Source organism: Rhineura floridana, chromosome 1 (assembly GCF_030035675.1).
Source record: "Rhineura floridana isolate rRhiFlo1 chromosome 1, rRhiFlo1.hap2, whole genome shotgun sequence".
NCBI lineage: Eukaryota > Metazoa > Chordata > Lepidosauria > Squamata > Rhineuridae > Rhineura > Rhineura floridana.
This window is the reverse complement of record NC_084480.1, coordinates 72459509-72478681: the sequence shown is the minus strand read 5'-3', so window position 1 is coordinate 72478681 and position 19173 is coordinate 72459509. Positions and strand designations below refer to the sequence as shown.

The following is a 19173-nucleotide window of genomic DNA, read 5'->3' as shown; positions in this document are numbered from 1 at the left end:
CAACTAGAATGAACAAGGGGATGGAGCTACTCTCCTATGAAGAAAGGTCGCAATATTTGGGTCCTTTTAGAGGACAGTCAAGTAGGAGGTGACGTGATGGAAGTGTATAAAATTATGCAGGGCATAAAGTAGACAGATCTTGTAAATTCATGTCTGTGGCTTCCTTTATGAAATCAATCCATCTCTTGTTTGGCCTTCCTCTTTTTCTACTCCCTGCTGTTTTTCCCAGCATTAATGTCTTTTCTAGTGAATCCTGTCTTCTCATGTGTCCAAAGTATGATAACCTCAGTTTCATCATTTTAGCTTCCAGTGATAGTTCTGGTTTAATTTGTTCTAACACCCAATTATTGGTCTTTTTCACAGTCCATGGAATGCACAAAGCTCTCCTCCAACACCACATTTCAAATCAGTTGATTTTTCTCTTATCCACTTTTTTCACTGTCCAGCTTCCACGTCCATGCATAGAGATCGGGAATATCATGGTCTGAATGATCCTGACTTTAGTGTTCAGTGATACATCTTTGCATTTGAGGACCTTTTCTAGTTCTCTCATAGCTGCCCTCCCCAGTCCTAGCCTTCTTCTAATTTCTTGACTGTTGTCTCCAGTTTGGTTAATGACTGTGCTGAGGTATTGATAATCCTTGACAAGTTCAATGCCCTCATTGTCAACTTTAAAGTTACATAAATCTTCTGTTTTCATTACTTTAGTCTTTTTGACGTTCAGCTGTAGTCCTGCTTTTGTGCTTTCCTCTTTAGCTTTCATCAGCATTCGTTTCAAATCATTACTGGTTTCTGCTAGTAGTATGGTATCGTCTGCATATCTTAAATTATTGATATTTCTTCCTCCATTTTTCACACCTCCATCTTGGTCCAATCCTGCTTTCCGTATGATATGTTCTTTGTATAGATTAAATAAATAGGGTGATAAAATACAACCCTGTCTCACACCCTTTCTGATGGGGAACCAGTCAGTTTCTCCATATTCTGTCCTTACAGTAGCCTCTTGTCCAGAGTATAGGTTGCGCATCAGGACAATGAGATGCTGTGGCACCCCTGTTTCTTTTAAAACATTCCATAGTTTTTCATGATCTACACAGTAAAAGGCTTTGCTGTAATCTATAAAGCACAGGGTGATTTTCTTCTGAAATTCCTTGCTCCGTTCCATTATCCAACGTATGTTTGCAATGTGATCTCTGCTGCCTCTTCCCTTTCTAAATCCAGCTTGGACGTCTGGCATTTCTCGCTCCATATATGGTAAGAGCCTTTGTTGTAGAATCTTGAGCATTACTTTACTTGCATGGGATATTAAGGCAATAGTTTGATAATTACTGCATTCCCTGGGATCCCCTTTCTTTGGAATTGGGATATATATTGAACGCTTCCAGTCTGTGGGCCATTGTTTAGTTTTCCATATTTGTTGACAAATCTGTCAAAATTTGGACAGATTCAGTCTCAGTAGCTTGTAGCAACTCTATTGGTATGCCATCTATTCCTGGTGACTTGTTTCTTCCAAGTATTTTAAGAGCAGCTTTCACCTCGCATTCTAAAATGTCTGGTTCTTCATCATACGGTTCCTCCATGAATGACTCTGTCATCCTTGCATCTCTTTTATAGATTTCTTCAGTGTATTGCTTCCATCTTCCTTTTATTTCATCTTGGTCAGTCAGTGTGTTCCCCAGTTGATTATTCAACATCCCTGCTCATGGTTTAAATTTCCCTTTAATTTCTCTAATCTTTTGGAATAGCGCTTTTGTTCTACCCTTTCTGTTGTCCTCTTCTATTTCTATACAATAACTATTGTAATAGTTCTCTTTGTCCCTACGTACTAGTTGCTGTATTGTTGCATTTAGGGTTCTGACTGTGTTTCTGTCTCCTTTTGCTTTTGCTTGCCTTCTCTCTTTAACCATTTTAAGTGTTTCTTCAGTCATCCACTGAGGTCTTTCTCTCTTTTTAACTAGAGGTATTGTCTTTTTGCATTCTTTCCTGATAATGTCTCTGACTTCAGTCCATAGTTCTGCTGGTTCCCTGTCAACTAAGTTTAACGCCTCAAATCTGTTCCTTATTTGATCTTTATATTCTTCTGGGATGTTATTTAAATTGTATTTTGGCATTATGATTGCTTTGTTCTTCTTTAGCTTTACTCTGGTTTTTGATACGACCAGTTCATTATCTGTACCACAGTCTGCTCCTGGTCTTGTTTTTGCAGAAAGTATGGAACTTCTCCATCCCCTGCTACCAATTATATAATCAATTTGATTCCTATATTGACCATCTGGTGATGTCCGCATGTACAGTTGTCTTTTCGATTGCTCAAAAAATGTGTTTGCAAGAAACAAATTATTGGCTCCACAGAATTCAATAAGTCTTTCTCCTGCTTCATTTCTATCTCCTAAGCCCCATTTTCACACAATTCCTAGTTCTTCTCTGTTCCCTACTTTTGCATTCCAGTCCCCCATGATTATCAGCACATCTTCTTTTGGTGTGTGATCAATTTCTTCCTGTACTCCTGTGTAAAATCTCTTCAATTCCTCTTCTGTGTTTGCCATTGGAGCATAGACTTGGATGATGGTTATGTTGATAGGTTTCCCTTTTAATCTCATTGATATAATTCGCTCAGACCTTGCTACCCATGGTCTGCTACCCATGGGCAACTGGTTGGCCACTTTGAGAACAGAACATGTTGGACTAGATGAACCATTGGCCTGGTCCAGCAGGATCTTCTTATGTCCTTTATAACATTGTGCAGTGGTTTTAATAAATATAACCTAGTAGAGCAGACTTGGACAAATTCATATATGGATGTCCATTGCCCAATGACATATGCCTCATCAAGTGATGATCTCCATGAATGGGACAGGCATCACAGATCAAATACCAGAAACAGAGCTTTTATGTTAGAGGACACAACTGGAAACCTGTTCATAAATTAAGCTGCTGATTTGCAGCTTAACAATTGATTTACATCAATAAGTAATCAGGCATTAGAAATCTCTATCTAGAATAAATGGTCAGCAATCTTTGTCTAGTAATATATATGCATAGTAACACTGGAAAGGCATTTTGTTATCCATTTTTTCTTTTTCCTTTAAAGGTATCAGATCACAGCTTAATCTAGTGCAGTACTGAAACCTGTCCTCCAATTTCTCAATTTTTCTTCACTTGTGGCAAAACAGGCATCTGTTTTGTATTTGGGATTTTTGCAGGGTGCTTTAGCATATTAGTGGGTGCTGGGAATTGTAGTTATGCCTTTTGCTTGTCTGAATGGAGTGTGAGTGTGTGAGTGTGTAACCTTTGACCTTTGTGTGGTTGGAATGTAGCCTACTGTACAGAGATAAGAGTTACATCCATCAGTGGCATGTGGCCCATGGATGCTTGCTTGCTGATGAGGCAATGTGGCCCTTGAGCTGAAAATGATTCTCTGCCTCTATTGTATATGAATAGACCACTCATTCTCCAGGTGTTTTCTTAAGTAACCAAAGTAGCACCATCCATGCACAATAGGGAAGTATCACTGAGCTTAGGGCAACACCAGGGTCTGTTTGGGGGAGGGAACCCTAATAAGAGGGAAATCTGTTCAGACCACCTCAATAAGGATTTAGCACACTCAGTGGCCATGAAATGCTGACTATCAGGGGTTGAGAAACAGAAAACTGTTTTTTGGGGGGCAAGAGGAATGAGTATCCTGGAAAAAGGCATGACTAGCTGGCATCCTGACCTCTGGCAACATTTTGCCGTGGGTCCTTACTTATGCTATAATCCATACAGCTTTTAACACCTTAGGAACTTCCTTTGTTCTTGCCCAGTACTGCATTTTGTACTTTGAAAGGCTAACGTTTTATGAGATTGCACATTAATACAAAATACAATTGTGTAATGTTCTAGATTCAAACACTGTGTTCCTATTTCTATATAGAACTCTAACATTTTGGAAGCTTTCCAATGAGATCTTCTTTGTGGATTTTTTTTCTAGAGATAATGAACACGCTACCTACCAAACCTTGATAAAAACAAATGATAAATGTGGTAGAAAAGCTAGTCTAATCAGTTTCTTTTTAAAAAAACTGACTTCTATTTCAAGGTCTTTCTTTTTCCAATTAGTCTTCCTAAATGATTGTTCAATGCATAACTAATCTCAAAACTTGCACTCCCTTGTTGATGGGGAAAGTTGCAGCTCATTCTGTGGAAGCCACTGCACTTATGGTTCACATTTATCAAGAGGTGGCATTTTAGAAGTCATTATGGCTGCTGGTGTTCTGGTATTCCTGAAAGAAGAATTAAAAGGAACTAATACAATACACACTTGTGAGCAAGTTTTAAGTACTTTCCTTTTCAAAGTTCTACTCCTACGGTGTTTCAAATTTAATCCTCACTGAGATGGTAAATTAGTGGCAGGACTGTTCTACTTCAGGTGAGGGTTAATATGACTGTTTGCTCCTCATCATGATAATAAAATAAAATAAAATCCACCTTTGTAGAAAACTGATTTGACAAAGAAACTTAGCTGGAAGCCTCCTCTCTGACAGGCCAGTTTCCAATATACCTGGTGCCATCATTGCTTATTTAGCCGTCAAAACAAAAACATTTTTATTCACCAAGGCCTTTGGAGTTTGATTTTCTGTTTGGTTTTAGTCAGGGGGGGAGGAGTTGGATCTTGGTTTTGTGTGTTTTGCGAGTATTTTTGGATGTTTTTATTCTTGTTTTTATATCTGTTTTTATAATGTTGCAAGTCACTTTTGAGTTTTTTTTAAAAAAACTAATAAATATAATCAATAGTAAGGATCAATTTATATACTTTCTGGTATGGAGGAGCATTCAGTCATGCAATGTCCACCCCGTCTGAAATGGTACAGCCTCAGCACAGGTTTACCAATTGAGGAGAAGGTCCATAGGCTCAGTGGTAGGGTCCATGCTTTCAGTGCAGTAGGTTCCAGGTTTAATCCTTGGCATTTCTGGATAAGGGTGGGGGAAAATGCCTGAAATCCTGGAGCACAACTGACAGTCAGTACTGAGCTAGATGGATCAATGGTCTTATCTGATATAAACCAGTTTCTTATGCTCCAATTAGCAGTGAGAACTAAAATAACTTGAAAGACTGTATAGATTTTCACTAAGAGTTTCACAAAAGATGCCTGCTCATCTTAGACCAAACCTGACAGATTTCTCTCAAAGAGATCTGGAGTTTCTAGAACAATGCCCAGATTACTGCTTTTGGCTCCAGTGAAGATATGCTAGGGTTGTGGAATTTTGTCTGGGACAGCAGAACACTAATTCCCAAAGTAGGACTACCAACAGAGAAAGTCTATGATTACACCTATGCCTAAATTGTTCTGGATTAGGATGAAGCTGGGCAGAAATATCCTCATCTCATGTCTTTCTAGGAGCTGTTCCAATTAATATATTTCTCATGTAAAACCATGGCAGAAGAGAGCCTGATGGGTTTGAACACTGACTCGTACCACAAGAACAATACAAAATCCAGTTAATATATAAGAATACTCTACCCAGTAGAAAGTGACATGCTCCTGCTGCTTGGTTGCCCATGCAACCCAGATTTCAAGGCATTTGGAATTCAGAGTACATCGCTTCCTTTTTTATTTGAAGACAAATTACCATCCAACCTGTTTTGTTAAAATCATGTTTGCTGTAAATCTTCTATTAGTTTTATCTTATCTGTTCCTTTTGTAAAAAAAATTGGAGCAGGAAACACAAGCTAAGCATCATATGGCTGAGGCAGAGCCAGGAGAACAAGTGTTGAGCAAGGAGAGACCAGGCCCATCGTCATGGCAACTGCAATCAGATATGAATGGTTCTGTCACTTGTGTTCTGGTGGATGAGTGAAATTCCTTACAGTGGGACAGTACTGAAACTTTTTCAACATTTCTGTAAAATATGACTGTTAACACTGTAACAACTGATTTTATGGCATTATGTTCTGGAAACAGTAAGAACACTAGCAGAAAATTCAGACTAGAATTTTTCACCAAAGAATTGCTGCTGTTATTATTTGTCTTATTTCTATACTGCCCTTCCTCCTGTGCAAACCTGGGGTGCTTAACATAAAAAGTACAGTAGGGCCCCGCTTTTTGGCGAACCACTTTTCGGCGTTCTGCTAATACAGCAGCTTTCAATTAGAGTAAGGGCCCACTCATACAGCGCTTGTTCCAGTTTTACAGTGTTTTTCAGGCGTCGGGCACCATTCTATTGAATGACTTTTGCTTTTAGGTGGGTGTCTGGAACGTAACCCACTGTATGAGTGGGGTCATACTATATAGCCTATAAAATCCATCTCTTAAATCAAATATTAAAAAGAATACCATGTGCTGAAATTCCAACTGACATTCATGTCTCTAAAGCCCAGCCAAGCAGGTATGTCTTCATTGTGCATCTACACACCATCAATATAAGGGGGCAGACATACGTTCCTGGGGGAATTCCACATAGGGGGTACCAAAGAGAAGGCCTGTCATGAGTCACTTTCCTGTGAGCCATGCTTGTCAGTAGCAGCAGGGCCTTCCCTGCAAACCTCAATGGACAGGTTGGTAGGTATTGAAGAAGTTACTTTGGGCCCCCATCCAGTATCAGAATCTTCAATTCAGTCTGGCAGGTCACAAGCAGCCAGTGTAGAGCTTTCGGACTGGTGGTGGCACATGGTCCCATATTGCTGTTCTGCTTAACAGCCTGGTAGCCACATTCTTTACTATCTGCCACTTCTGGACCATCATTAATGGTAGCCCCACATGGCACATATTGGAGTAGTGAGATTACTAGATGGAATACCATAGCCAGATTGGGGAAACAGCTGGAGCCTGACATTGGCATTTGTCGCCATTGAAGCCACTTGGATCCCAAGTGACAATCTGGAGAATTCCTACACTACATACTTGCCCCTTCAAAGAGAGTGCAACCCCACCCAGCGCATGTCACTTCCCTAATCCTATCTCAGTCTGCATCTGGTGTTAGAATTGCTTTTAATATGTCTTTTAATATATTTAACCCTTTTTTAAAAAAATATGTATTTAAAGGTTTTTTTTAATGTTTTTAATGTTTTGTTTTAATGTATTTTAAGGTCTTTTTATGATGTTTTAGTGTTTCTGTTTGCCACCCTGGGCTCCTGCTGGAAGGAAGGGCGGGGTATAAATAAATAAATAAATAATTCTTGGACATAAGAACTACCTACCCGCAACACCTATTTTATATCAGGATTCAGCTTCAGTTCATTGTCTCCATCCCTCCCATGATTGCCTCCAAACACTGGTCCAGCACCTGCACAGCCTCTCCTGATTCTGATAGAATAGAATGGTGACACTGCACTCCATATTCCCAAATGACAGTTCTCAATGGCTTCATTTAGATATTAAATAGTATGGGAGACAGGCCCCCGAGACCCTACAGCACAAATGCCATAGTCAAACACTAGTCCCTCAATGTTCCTGTCTGGTAACAATCCTGCAGGCAGGAGTGGACCCACTGTAACATGGTGTTTCCAACTTCCATCATACACACACACACACACACAAGATGCTACAGGAAGACATCATGATTAAAGGTGCTGACCACCAAGACATCATAGAAAATCAACAGGGCCACACTCCCCATCCTTCTCCCAATAAAGGTCTTCAGTCAAGGCAACCCAGACTGTTTCTGGGCTAAATCCAAGTGTGGGTCCAGTTAATCCACTTAATCCAGACACACCTGAAACTGGCAGGCCACTACTCTGTTGATCATTTTGCCCAAGGAGGCATTCATGACTGGGTAGGCCTCAGCATCAGCCCCTCTTTTGAAGCAATGGGCATCACTTCCTCCCACAGTGAGGAATTAACCACTCCCTGGATCCACCCAGTATATCCGTCCCTGCTAGATTCCACAAGTCATGTATTGAGAATGTGTGGTTGGCCTAAATCTTGCAAGTGTCCTATCTATGTCCTCAAGCCACAATCACTGAAACAGATCTCATAAATACTGACCAGACAGTGCTCTAAGACCCAGTGCCTGCAGGAGGAAGGGGACCACCACAGACCAGGGAAGGAGAGCCGTTTGCTGCTGCCTGCCTGCCTGCTTGCTTGCCACCACCGCCCTCTCCGTTGGACTTCTGCTCTGAAGGGGTCACGCTTTGCAGGATCAGGCCCCCAGGTACTCAGCCAGCTGTTGCTGATATCATCCACCTGTCCCTTCCCTGGAGGAGATACATAAGCCGGCTGGCTGAGGTGGCTTGGGAGACCCAGTGCCTGCGGGAGGAAGGGAAACCCCCCCCCCCGGAAGAAGGAGAGTCACTTGCTGCTGCTTGCCTGCCTGCTGCTCGGCTACCACCACCACCCTCTCCCTGTTGGACTTCTGCTCTGCAGGGGTCACACCTTGCAGGCCCAGGCCCCTAGATACTCAGCCAGCTGTTGCTGATATCATCTACCTGTCCCTTCCCTGAAGGGGATACATAAGCCGGTTGGCTGAGGTGGCTCCTGCTTTGCAGATTGCCTGGCTTTTTGTGGGTCTTGGGTTGCCAGGTCCAGGGCCTGAGAGTGATCCTTGAAGATCTGCACTGGCTACCAGTTGTTTACCGAGCCCAATTCAAGGTGTTGGTGTTAACCTTTAAAGCCCTACACGGTTTCGGTCCAGTATATCTAAAGGAGCGCCTCCAGCATCACCAAGTATGCTGCCTGACGAGATCAGCCTCTCAAGACCTTCTCTCGGTCCCACCAGTTAGAACAGCTAGACTGGTGCGGACCAGAGAGAGGGCATTCTCGGTTGTGGCCCCCACCCTCTGGAACTCTCTGCCATATGACCTATGCCATGTCCCCTCCTTGGTAGGCTTCCGCCAAGGACTAAAAACATGGCTGTTTCAGCGGGCATACAGAATCACTAGTTAATTTTAATTCTATAGTGTACAGATGTGGGTAAATTGAATATGTTATGATTGTATTTATATGTGTATTTTAAATTTTAATTATGTACGCCGCCTAGAGTGGCTGTTTATTCAGCCAGATAGGCGGCCTAAAAATAAAATTTTATTATTATTATTATTATCCTGTATCTTTAGGAGAAGAGAAAGTCAGCCAAGTGCAGGTGTTCTTGCAACATTGTAATGGGAAAAACCACAAGGTGGAATTCTCCCTTCCCCCTGCACAGGTTTTAAAGATACAGAAGACCTCTTGGAGTCCAGGCCTGGCAACCAAGAGGTCTTCTGTATCTCTAAAAGTTGTGCAGGGGGAAGGGAGAATTCCACCTTGTGGTTTTTCCCATTCAATGTTGCAAGAACACCTGCACTTGGCTGACTTTCTGATCAGTCTCAGGCCTTGAACCTGGCAACCTTAGTCTTGAGTCATGTGCCTGGAAGAGAGGACTCAGAGCCAAGTGGGGAGACTTGAGGGGGGCCCAATCAGTGTAGTGATGGGTAGAGGGAGATATAGCGTTGTGAGGACTTGCCAGGTAAGGGGAATGCAGCCCAGGCAGTTAACGACTGTGCCTTGTTCCGGTCCTCCCCACACCTACAGGTTTGTTGGTTGCCCTATCAGCGAGCTCTCAGACCTCCAGATGCTGCTTCTAAATGCCAGATCGGTGCACAATAAGGTATCCCTCATTCACGATTTAATTGTGGATGAGGCAGCCAATCTGACATGTATAACCGGGACCTGGGTGGGTGAGCAGGGAGGAGTCAGTCTCTCTCAGCTATGCCCACCAGGGTACCTGGTTCAGCATCAGGGTAGACCTGAGGGTCAGGGAAGGGGGTTTGCTGTGGTCTATAGGAGCTCCATCTCCCTCTGCAAGCACCCTGTTCATGTGACTACTGGTCTGGAGTGTTTGCAGCTTGTGTTGGGTCAGCGGGACAGACTGGGGATTCTGTTGGTATACCGCCCACCCTGCTGCCCAACAGACTCCTTAGCTCAGCTGACAGAGGTGGTCTCGGGTGTACTGTTGAGATCCCTCCGACTGTTGGTTCTGGGGGATGTCAACATCCATGCTGAGGCCACCTTATCCAGGGCAGCTCAGGATTCCATGGTCTCCATGACAACCATGGGACTGTCCCAATATGCCATTGGCCCAACACATGTAGCAGGGCATACTCTAGACTTGGTTTTTGCAACTGGACATGGAGATGGTGATCTGAATGTGGGGGGCCTTACATCAGTCCCTCTGTCATGGACAGATCACTGCTTGCTGAAGTTTAGACTTACAGCGGCTTTTCCCCTCTGCAAGGGTGGGGGAACCTATTAAGTTGGTCCACCCCCAGAGACTAATGGATCTGGATGGTTTCCAAAGGGCTCTGGGGAGTTTTCCGGCTGATAGGGCTGGCGCTCCTGTTGAAACCCTGGTTGAACTATGGAATACAGAAATGACCCAGGTGGTTGACATAATTGCTCCTGAGCACCCTCTCCTGTGTAGAGCTCATATGGCTCCATGGTATACCCCAGAGCTGAGAGCGATGAAACAATATAGGAGACAGCTTGAGTGCAGATGGAGACGAACTCCTGGTGGATGCAATTACGCACTGGTAAGTGCCTATGGTAAGCTATATTTAGGGGCAGTGAGGGAAGCAAAAAAACAATATTTTGCTGCCACTATTAAATCATCAATCTGCCGCCCAGCAAAGCTCTTCAGAATTATCTGGGAACTACTACATGCTGGCCCCAAGGACATGGTAGATCCATCTGAGGCCTGCTGTAATGAATTTGCTAGGCACTTCCAGGATAAAATCTTTAGCATCTGCCAGGACTTAGACTCCAATGTTATAGCAGGTGAATCAAGCGAGGTATCCAGCGCACAGCCTTGTCCTGATTTCTTGGATGAGTTCAGTCGGTACAGCTTGAGGACCTTGACAAGGTGCTTGGACAGGTTTGTGCAACCACTTCTGTGCTGGATCCTTGCTCTTCTTGGCTAATAAACGCTAGCAGGGATGGAACAGCCAGCTGTGCCAGGGAAGTGATTAATGCCTCTGTGAGAGGGGTGGTCCCTGGCTGCCTGAAAGAGGCGGTAGTGAGACCACTCCTGAAGAGACCCTCTCTGGACCCAGGTCCTTGAACGACTGGTGGCAGGCCAGCTCCAGACCCTCTTGGATGAGACCAATTATCTGGATCCATTTCAGTCGGGTTTCAGGTCTGGTTTTGGCACTGAAACAGCCTTGGTTGCCCTGTATGATGACCTCTGTCAGGAGAGAGACAGGGGGAGTGTGACTTTGTTGATTTCTCCTTGGTCTCTCAGCAGCTTTCGATACCATTGACCATGGTATCCTTTTGGGGCAACTGGCTGAGTTGGGAATGGGAGGTACTGCATGGCTGTGGTTCCGCTCCTACTTGGCAGGTCAGCTCCAGAAGGTGGTGCTTGGGGAGCATTGCTCAGCACCCTGGACTCTCCAGCATGGGGTTCCACAGGGGTCAGTTCTGTCCCCCATGCTGTTCAACATCTACATGAAACCGTTGGGTGTGGTCATCCGGAGCTTTGGAGTGCGCTGCCATCAGTATGCTGATGACACACAGCTCTATTTCTCCTTTTCTTCTCCTTCAGGTGAGGCTGTCAATGTGCTGAACCAGTGCCTGGCTGTGACAATGGACTGGATGAGGGCTAATAAACTGAGGCTCAATCCAGACAAGATGCTGCTAGTGGGTGGTTCTTCAGACCGGATGGTGGATGTCCAACCTGTCCTGGATGGGGTTGCACTCCCCCTGAAGGAGCAGGTTCGTAGCTTAGGGGGTTCTCCTAGAATCATCTCTGTCACTTGAGGCTCAGGTAGCCTCGGTGGCACGGAGTGCCTTCTACCAACTTCGGTTGGTGGCCCAGCTACGCCCCTATCTGGACAGGGATAACCTGGCTTTAGTGGTCCATGCTCTGGTAACCTAAAAGTTAGATTACTGCAATGCACTCTATGTGGGGCTGCCTTTGAAGATGGTTCAGAAACTGCAGCTTGTGCAAAATGCAGCAGCCAGATTGGTAGCAGGGACCAGATGGTTCAAACATATAAAACCAATTCTGGCCCGCTTGCATTGGCTGCCTGTACGTTTCCGAGCTCGATTCAAAGTGCTGGTTTTAACCTATAAAGCCTTACATGGCTTGGGACCACAATACCTGATGGAACACCTCTCCCGACACAAACCCACCCGTACACTACGTTCAACATCAAAGCCCCTCCTCTGCGGGGAGCTTGGAGGATGGCAACAAGGGAGAGGGCTTTCTCAGTGGTGACCCCCAAATTATGGAATGATCTCTCTGATGAGGTGCACCTGGTGCCAACACTGATCTTTTTGGCGCCAGGTCAAGACTTTCCTCTTCTCCCAGGCATTTTAGCATTTTTTTTAAAATGAAGTGTTTTTAAATTTGCATATTTGTATTTAATGATTTTAATTGTTGTAAACCACCCAGAGAGCTTTAGCTATGGGATGGTAGACACATGTAATAAATAACAACACCTGCAGTACTTGCAACAACTGTGACATCAAGTTCAGAGTGCGTCGGAGTCTGTTCTCAAAATGCTTCACAAATGTATCACAGAAAGCTATTGAGCAGTCAATTGTTCTTCTGGCCTGGATTTAACCAGCCAGCCAAAGCTGAGAGAGATCTGGGCCACTCAGCTCACCAGCTCGGATTAACACTGGTTGCAATCTTGCTTGTTGAGTCATAAGTCAGTCCCCACTGAGTTCAATGGGATTGATTCCTACTAAAGACCTCTTACTGTGCTCAGAATGCATGTAGTATGTGGGGGCAATAGACGTAAGTGCATCTGCCCTGTCCTCAACATCCTTGTGCCTGCCTGCTCCTCCAATACATAAGAGGTCAGCAATGGAGTGGGCAGGGAGAAGGAAGAAGCTGGCACATATGTCTTTTCTCCCTCCTAAGGATTGTAGCCTGATATTAAACTAAGATAATATTTAATACTTTTATTACAAGAACCTTTGGAGCATCACTCTTTTATACTCCAAGTGAATCCAGAGTTATCCCTTGGACAGTATTACTCTTGCTGAGTATTTTAAGCACATTAAAATGTACTAGGGTCCATTGAGAACAGAAATAAGAGGTTCAAGATTCAGACACATCCTCCAACTGCAAGAGCTCCTCTTTAACCTTGCATCTTAGGGGCTATTCACAGCTTCTCATTGTGGAGGAAAAGGTACTATTAAGAGGAACAATTGCTCTGTTAGCTGAGGATACACCAGTAGAGCATGCTGGGTATTGATTCTCCCCTTCCCACTTCTCAACAGATCTTCACAAAACTGAAGCAGTGGAACCCTCTATCGTAACAGAGTGACAGTTCACATTTATTGCATCAGATTGACTTTTCTACCCAAATATTTGAGCTACTGGGTTCAACACATTGTGCCTTTTAATGGGGTTGCTATGAATGCAGCAGTTGTTGGAAATTTGTAAAACCTTTCTAGCAGACCTGAGCATATGCCATGTATTCCTAACAATTATGAGGTCTCTCCCTCCTTTTCATTTTTTAAAATGGCCTTTAACTTACTAAGCTATCAAGGATCCATTAACACTTACTGAAATGAATGGGGAAGTGAAACTATCATTCTATTCCCAGCAACTTCTCAAAACAGAGTGGAGAAAAAGAACCATAGCATTTAAAGAGTGTGTGGTCATATTTCAAGAGTTCTGAACATACATTCCTGTGTGTATCCCCCATTGATTTATTATTACATTTAAATCCCACCTTTCCGCCAAGGAGCTAAAGGAGGAGTACATGATTCTTCCCACTCTCCCATTACAAAGCTGTTGGACCCTAGGTATATTACTGAAGGCAGTTAATTCTGTTCCAAGCTGGCTTTATCTTGCCACAGGAGGTTAACACTCCCATAGTACAAGCTGGAAACACTGAGTTCTTATTTGTAATTTCCGTTTGGAGAAAAAACCTTTCCATTATTTACAGTAAGCCCAGGCTAGTCAGTAGCCCAAAGATCATGTCTTAACTCTAAGCTCTGATGTCACAATGGCACAGTGAGATGGGCAACACAACACAACTGGCTGTTTTGACAACCAGTATGGGTCTACATAAAATTATGGGGAATCCTAATAGCACAGATAACGCCAGAGTTGAACCTTGGAGCAGGAGTGGGCATGTATGGTCTTCTAGCTGTTGCTGAACTACCATTCTGATTATCCTTGACCATTGACTACACTAGTTAGGGCTGATGGGAATTAGAGTCCAACAGCATCTAGAGGACCATATCCCTGTCCCAGAAGCTTTTACAGCAAGGAGTTTTAAAAACCTACATTTCTTCCATTTCTGTATAATTTTCAAGAGTACTTGGTTTGAAAATTACAGACTTAAAGAAAATATTTTTTAATGAATGAAACTGCACAAGGACAAAAGCAATTCAAGATTTGAAAAATTACTTAAAGCTATTTATATTTCTTGATCAAAACACAAAGCACAGCTTTTACTGGAAAGCAACCTCCCTCTATTATTTTCTAAGCCTACTAATATGAGCCTCACTTCTACATGATTAATGAGTCATCATTCACTTGTAAAGCATTATATCTAAAATGGCGATCAAGGCAGCATGACAAAGTTTAACAGAGAATTTATTTTATTAGCAATCTTATATTACATCTCCTCACTCCCCGAGATATAAAATTTTCCCAGGAAAAAATATATGGAAACTTCCCAATTAAATCAGCTGGTGTCAAGATACAATATGAAAAAAATGAAACAATGTAAAGGAATGTTAAAAATTCTTAGCATGGTGGAACTCCTGCACAATAAATTTAGCTTCAGTTTTACTAGGAAAAGCAGATTGTTTTAAATCATATATATCACATGCTTGTTTAAATGCACTGATTTTTAAAAATAAAATTAAATGTATGATGAATGGATATTAACACATATAGGCATCAAAAGTGGAAAACAAATGTTGAAAAATGTTCACAGGAGATACAATAAAAATAGTAAAGTCCTGAAATATCTAAGGAAAGAAGTGTGAATTGGACAGCAATTTGACAACTTAAAATTTTCTATTAAATTAATTACTATTACCTCAGAAGGCATTAGTTTCCTGAAAAATAATTATTTTGAATTAACAAAAAAGTCTGCTGGTTAAAGAACATTCAGGCATGATTGTAAAGCTGGTGAGAAATTATAAAATAGGTTGCAATCCTATCCTATGCTTATTTTACTAGGAAGTGTTGGCTGCAATCCTGGACATGACTAGGAAGTGAACACCATTCAACATATATTAGCACCTGCTTCCAAGCAAACATGCATAGGATTGCATTGCTGATCACATTAAACTCAACTGGATTTCTGAGAAATTTCTAAGACTGGGGTGCAGCTCTAGCCATATGAAACACATCCTTTGGAAGTATGTTCTACATCAATTTTTATTTTTCAAGATTTTAGTGTTTCAAATACTTTTTTTTGCAAAGAACAATTTAAGGTTTCCAATCAATATTTCTTATTCTATGGATATCATAAAACTAAAAATAGTTACAGGAACACACTGCTGGCATTTAAGGATTTAACCTAAAGAGAAAGTCTTTGTTTTATGTTTAATGCATAAAAATATCCATGTATAGCTTCTCATACTCTCCCAATGTACTATTTTCCCAACAATTCACATGAAATAGCACTAATACAATAACTTAAATAGGGAAACTATATAATGAATGCTGAAGAAAGCCTTCAAAATTTGAAAATTATAAAAATTTAAATGTTAACTTTAAGACTGGAAATTGACTAAACATACTTAGTAAAAACATGGCACAGATCAGATGACTATAGTATGACTGTATGACTAGAAAAAGCCATTGTTCCAATTAAATGTTAGTTTCAGAGGAAATACTTTATCAGTAAAGTTAAAAAGGGTTAATGTTAAAGGAACTGGAATCATACTGAACTATACATGTCTACATAGACATTAGTCCCATTGGGTTCAATGGGGCATGCTCCTACTTAAGTGTTCACAGGACTGCAGCCTTAACTGGTTTTAATTTGTAAACAGTAATTTTATTTTGGGAAGTGGAACGTTTAAATCCACATGGCTTCAAAGATCTCAGTTGTAAAATACTTGATGCAGAAATACATATTTTTAAAGAATCTATTCCTCAGTAACAAATATTGGCAACTTAAGCAAGGATATTTAAGTTTGTGTAGTGGCATTTTAAAAATATAGGCACATGATTCTCAATGTACTGTTGCTACAATACACATAGCAAGGCAGCTTTTGCATACCTTCACATTTCTGTGTATGTTGCAATTTAACTGACAGCTGATAAATTTTACAGTATCCTTTATTCTTCTGTAGTTTTACTTCATTACATCATTATCTTACATTCAAATAGTCAAAGCATTCAGAACACTATCAGCACAAATTTGGTGCAGGAGAACAGAATGTGACCATCATTGTCAAATAAAAGATGTGTTTTAATGTATTAACCTCACCCCCCCAACTCACACACTACATGGACACCAAGAGAGTAACAAGACATATAAAAAAATAAGGCACATTTATTTTGATATTGTAATATTGAAATAGAAAAAGCATTTCAGAGAGCATTAGTATCCAAATGTTCTGTAAAAAAGTCTTGTATTCATGAAATTATATACTTGACTTTCCTTACTGTATATAACTGAGTTAATTGCACATATCCCAATGTGTCAAGTAACAAAATGAACATTTTGACATTTTCCAAGAAAGATGAATTTAAAATTCAAGAATTTTACATTCTGCACTTCAAGATGGTAGGACAAATATTTTATAATCTTCCACACTTCTCAAAGGCTCTTGGATTTCACTCTACTGCTAGAGTGAGATAAATGCAGACTCCATGTGGAACAAACTGAAACTGTCAGTTATAGATGTCTTTACAAGTATTTGGACAATAGCTTCACCAGGGCATATTCAGGTTTTAATTCCAGTCTGTATCTGGGATTTCAACAAGATACAATTATTTAAGATCCATTTACAGATCAAAAAACCATTTAAGATCAACAGACCCTCCCTTTCAAACACAAAATCATAAACTTAGAAGCCATAAGCTAACATTTAACCTGAGATTCACTTTGTTGATGAGAATATCCTTTGTTTCTCTTCTACTTCTTGTATTTACTTATACTGATGTTGGCATTTTGTTAAAGGTAAAGTTGCTTATTTGCATCATGGCTTTTTACTGCGCTGGAGATCAAACTGGTTCTAGAATGAATGTATTGTCACAGTATCCAAGAAGCTTGATCAGAAATGTGCTTCTTATTGCACATTAATCTTTGAGAAGAGAAAATTTGAGGATTCCTCTTAATTATCCAAGTTCTAAAGTCAGGTTTCATCTCAGCTGAATTCTGTATGTGTTTATCTCCATAGGGCTCATACTGATTTCACTAACATTTCTGGCATCTGGAGGTGAATGCATCAAAGATAAGGATGTAGGTGTAAGATTTTCCACGTGGAAATTGTTAAACAGTTTGTGTACCTTTAGCTGGAAAATTCAAAAAGAAGATCATTATTTACAACATACAAAATGACAAATTTTAATTTTACCCTTTAATAAGGATTTCCTAAAGCAGGATTATTAGACTGTGTTAGGGGGATAATGCTTATCAGGAATCCTTCACTGAGAAGAATAGTAATGACAGAAAGCTTTCCCACACTATGATCTTCCTCTAAAAATATACAAGTGCAGGTGGGTGATAGTGTGTTCTAGGACAACTCACTGATTTCACACAGTGTGACAATGAGATCCAACAAGACAGGTCAGTGTCCCATATAAAGAATGTGTATCCTAAACCCTATAATATGTCACCCTAATTGTATTCAATGGCAGGCACACAAGGCCCCCTTGACAGTCATGTTGGCACAGAAAGCCCCCCCCCTTAAAAAGGTAGAAAGTTTGAAAACCATTGATCGAAGACCATGGCAATGAATCAATGCTATCAAATGCTATTGATAAAACAAAGATCCTGCACCATAGTGAACTTCTACCTGATGGCATGTTTCCTGGGGAAAAAGGAATAATATAAATGTAATGAATAAAAGTATTAGTGATTTTGATGGAATCCGGAGAATGCTGGCTTTCATTCCGCTTTCCTTTGCCTCCTCAGTTTATCAATACACAGCAGTTTGATTGGAAGCATGTGAAGATATGCACAGTCCCCATTAAAAATGAGATATTCTGGATCCAAAATACACTGCAATTCTGCTCACTCAAGGGAGCTTGCAAACTTATGTTTCTCAAATAGTAGCCCTTCAAGCAACATGGCAAACATCCCTTAAAACTGAAGAGACTTTCAGAAGTAGTTTGTGACACAGTAGAACAGCCTACTATTCAAAAGAAAAAAGGTTTAAAAATCCTACTGGGCATGGCAAAGCCATGTTTAAAATAGTCAACTCAGTCCCAGCCAGCTTATTTTACAACTACCATATGAATAAGTTAAAATACTGCAGAATACCTTTCCCTGAGTTGTAGAGCAGAGGAGATCAAGGTCTGTGGTTGCGAATCTACAATCAAATCCCTTCCTGTGAACAATCAGGGCTGCTTCATCTGATGGCCCTGAATCTGCCTGAAAACAAAATGGGAAGTTGTTTTGGAAGGGGAGGGAGAAGAGAATTAAAAAGTTTTAGGCATAGGCACAAGCTTTTGAATTGTGACAGCTAAACTGAAATTGTTAGAAAACTGACAAATTATTTTGGAGCCTAACATTGTCTGACATCTACTGATAATTGCTATAGTTTTAGACCTAACATCATAGCTTTACTATAGATTCAGTCACATTTATAATTTTAATTACTGTATTAAAAGCTTAGAGAATTTTGGTGGATATAGCGGTCAGATCCTGAAATTAATGTATGTAGGAATGCAGATGTTATCTAAAATAAGTTATGGGGTAATAAACAGTTCAGTAAGATGAACAAAACATCTGTTACTTTATATACCATTAGATTCACTTGGCAGCAACACCCAAAACAATGCCAGAAATTTTCAGATTCAGCCAAAATGGACCATTGGTCTCACCTGAAGGGTGATTTTCATATGAGGACGGCCATCACAGCGGGTATTAGCTCCACCTATCGTGCGAAGGCAAGAATGTTTTTGAAGTCAAGACAAGGGGCGTCAGGCCCCTCCCACTCTCCAGTTCATTCGCAGCGAGTCTACAGAGAAATATCTAAAAATAGAAGAACAGGGCCAACAGGCCTGCCAGCAGGAAAATAACACAATAGTAACATGCATAATAACATGAATTCAACATAGCGATAT

The 19173-nt window shown here is 41.2% G+C and overlaps 1 protein-coding gene across 1 annotated transcript in view; it reads right to left on the bottom strand.

Annotated features, from left to right (window-relative positions):
- Positions 1-16414: 16414 nt before the first annotated feature.
- MAN2A1 (mannosidase alpha class 2A member 1) overlaps positions 16415-19173 on the bottom strand; it is a 90644-nt gene continuing 87885 nt past the window's right edge. Inside the window, exons 21-22 of the mRNA XM_061623783.1 lie at positions 18368-18478; positions 16415-17397 (exon numbers count right to left, since the gene is read on the bottom strand). Coding sequence (XP_061479767.1) covers positions 17245-17397; positions 18368-18478 — 264 coding nt within the window. The 3' untranslated portion in view covers positions 16415-17244. The remainder of the gene's footprint in view (positions 17398-18367; positions 18479-19173) is intronic.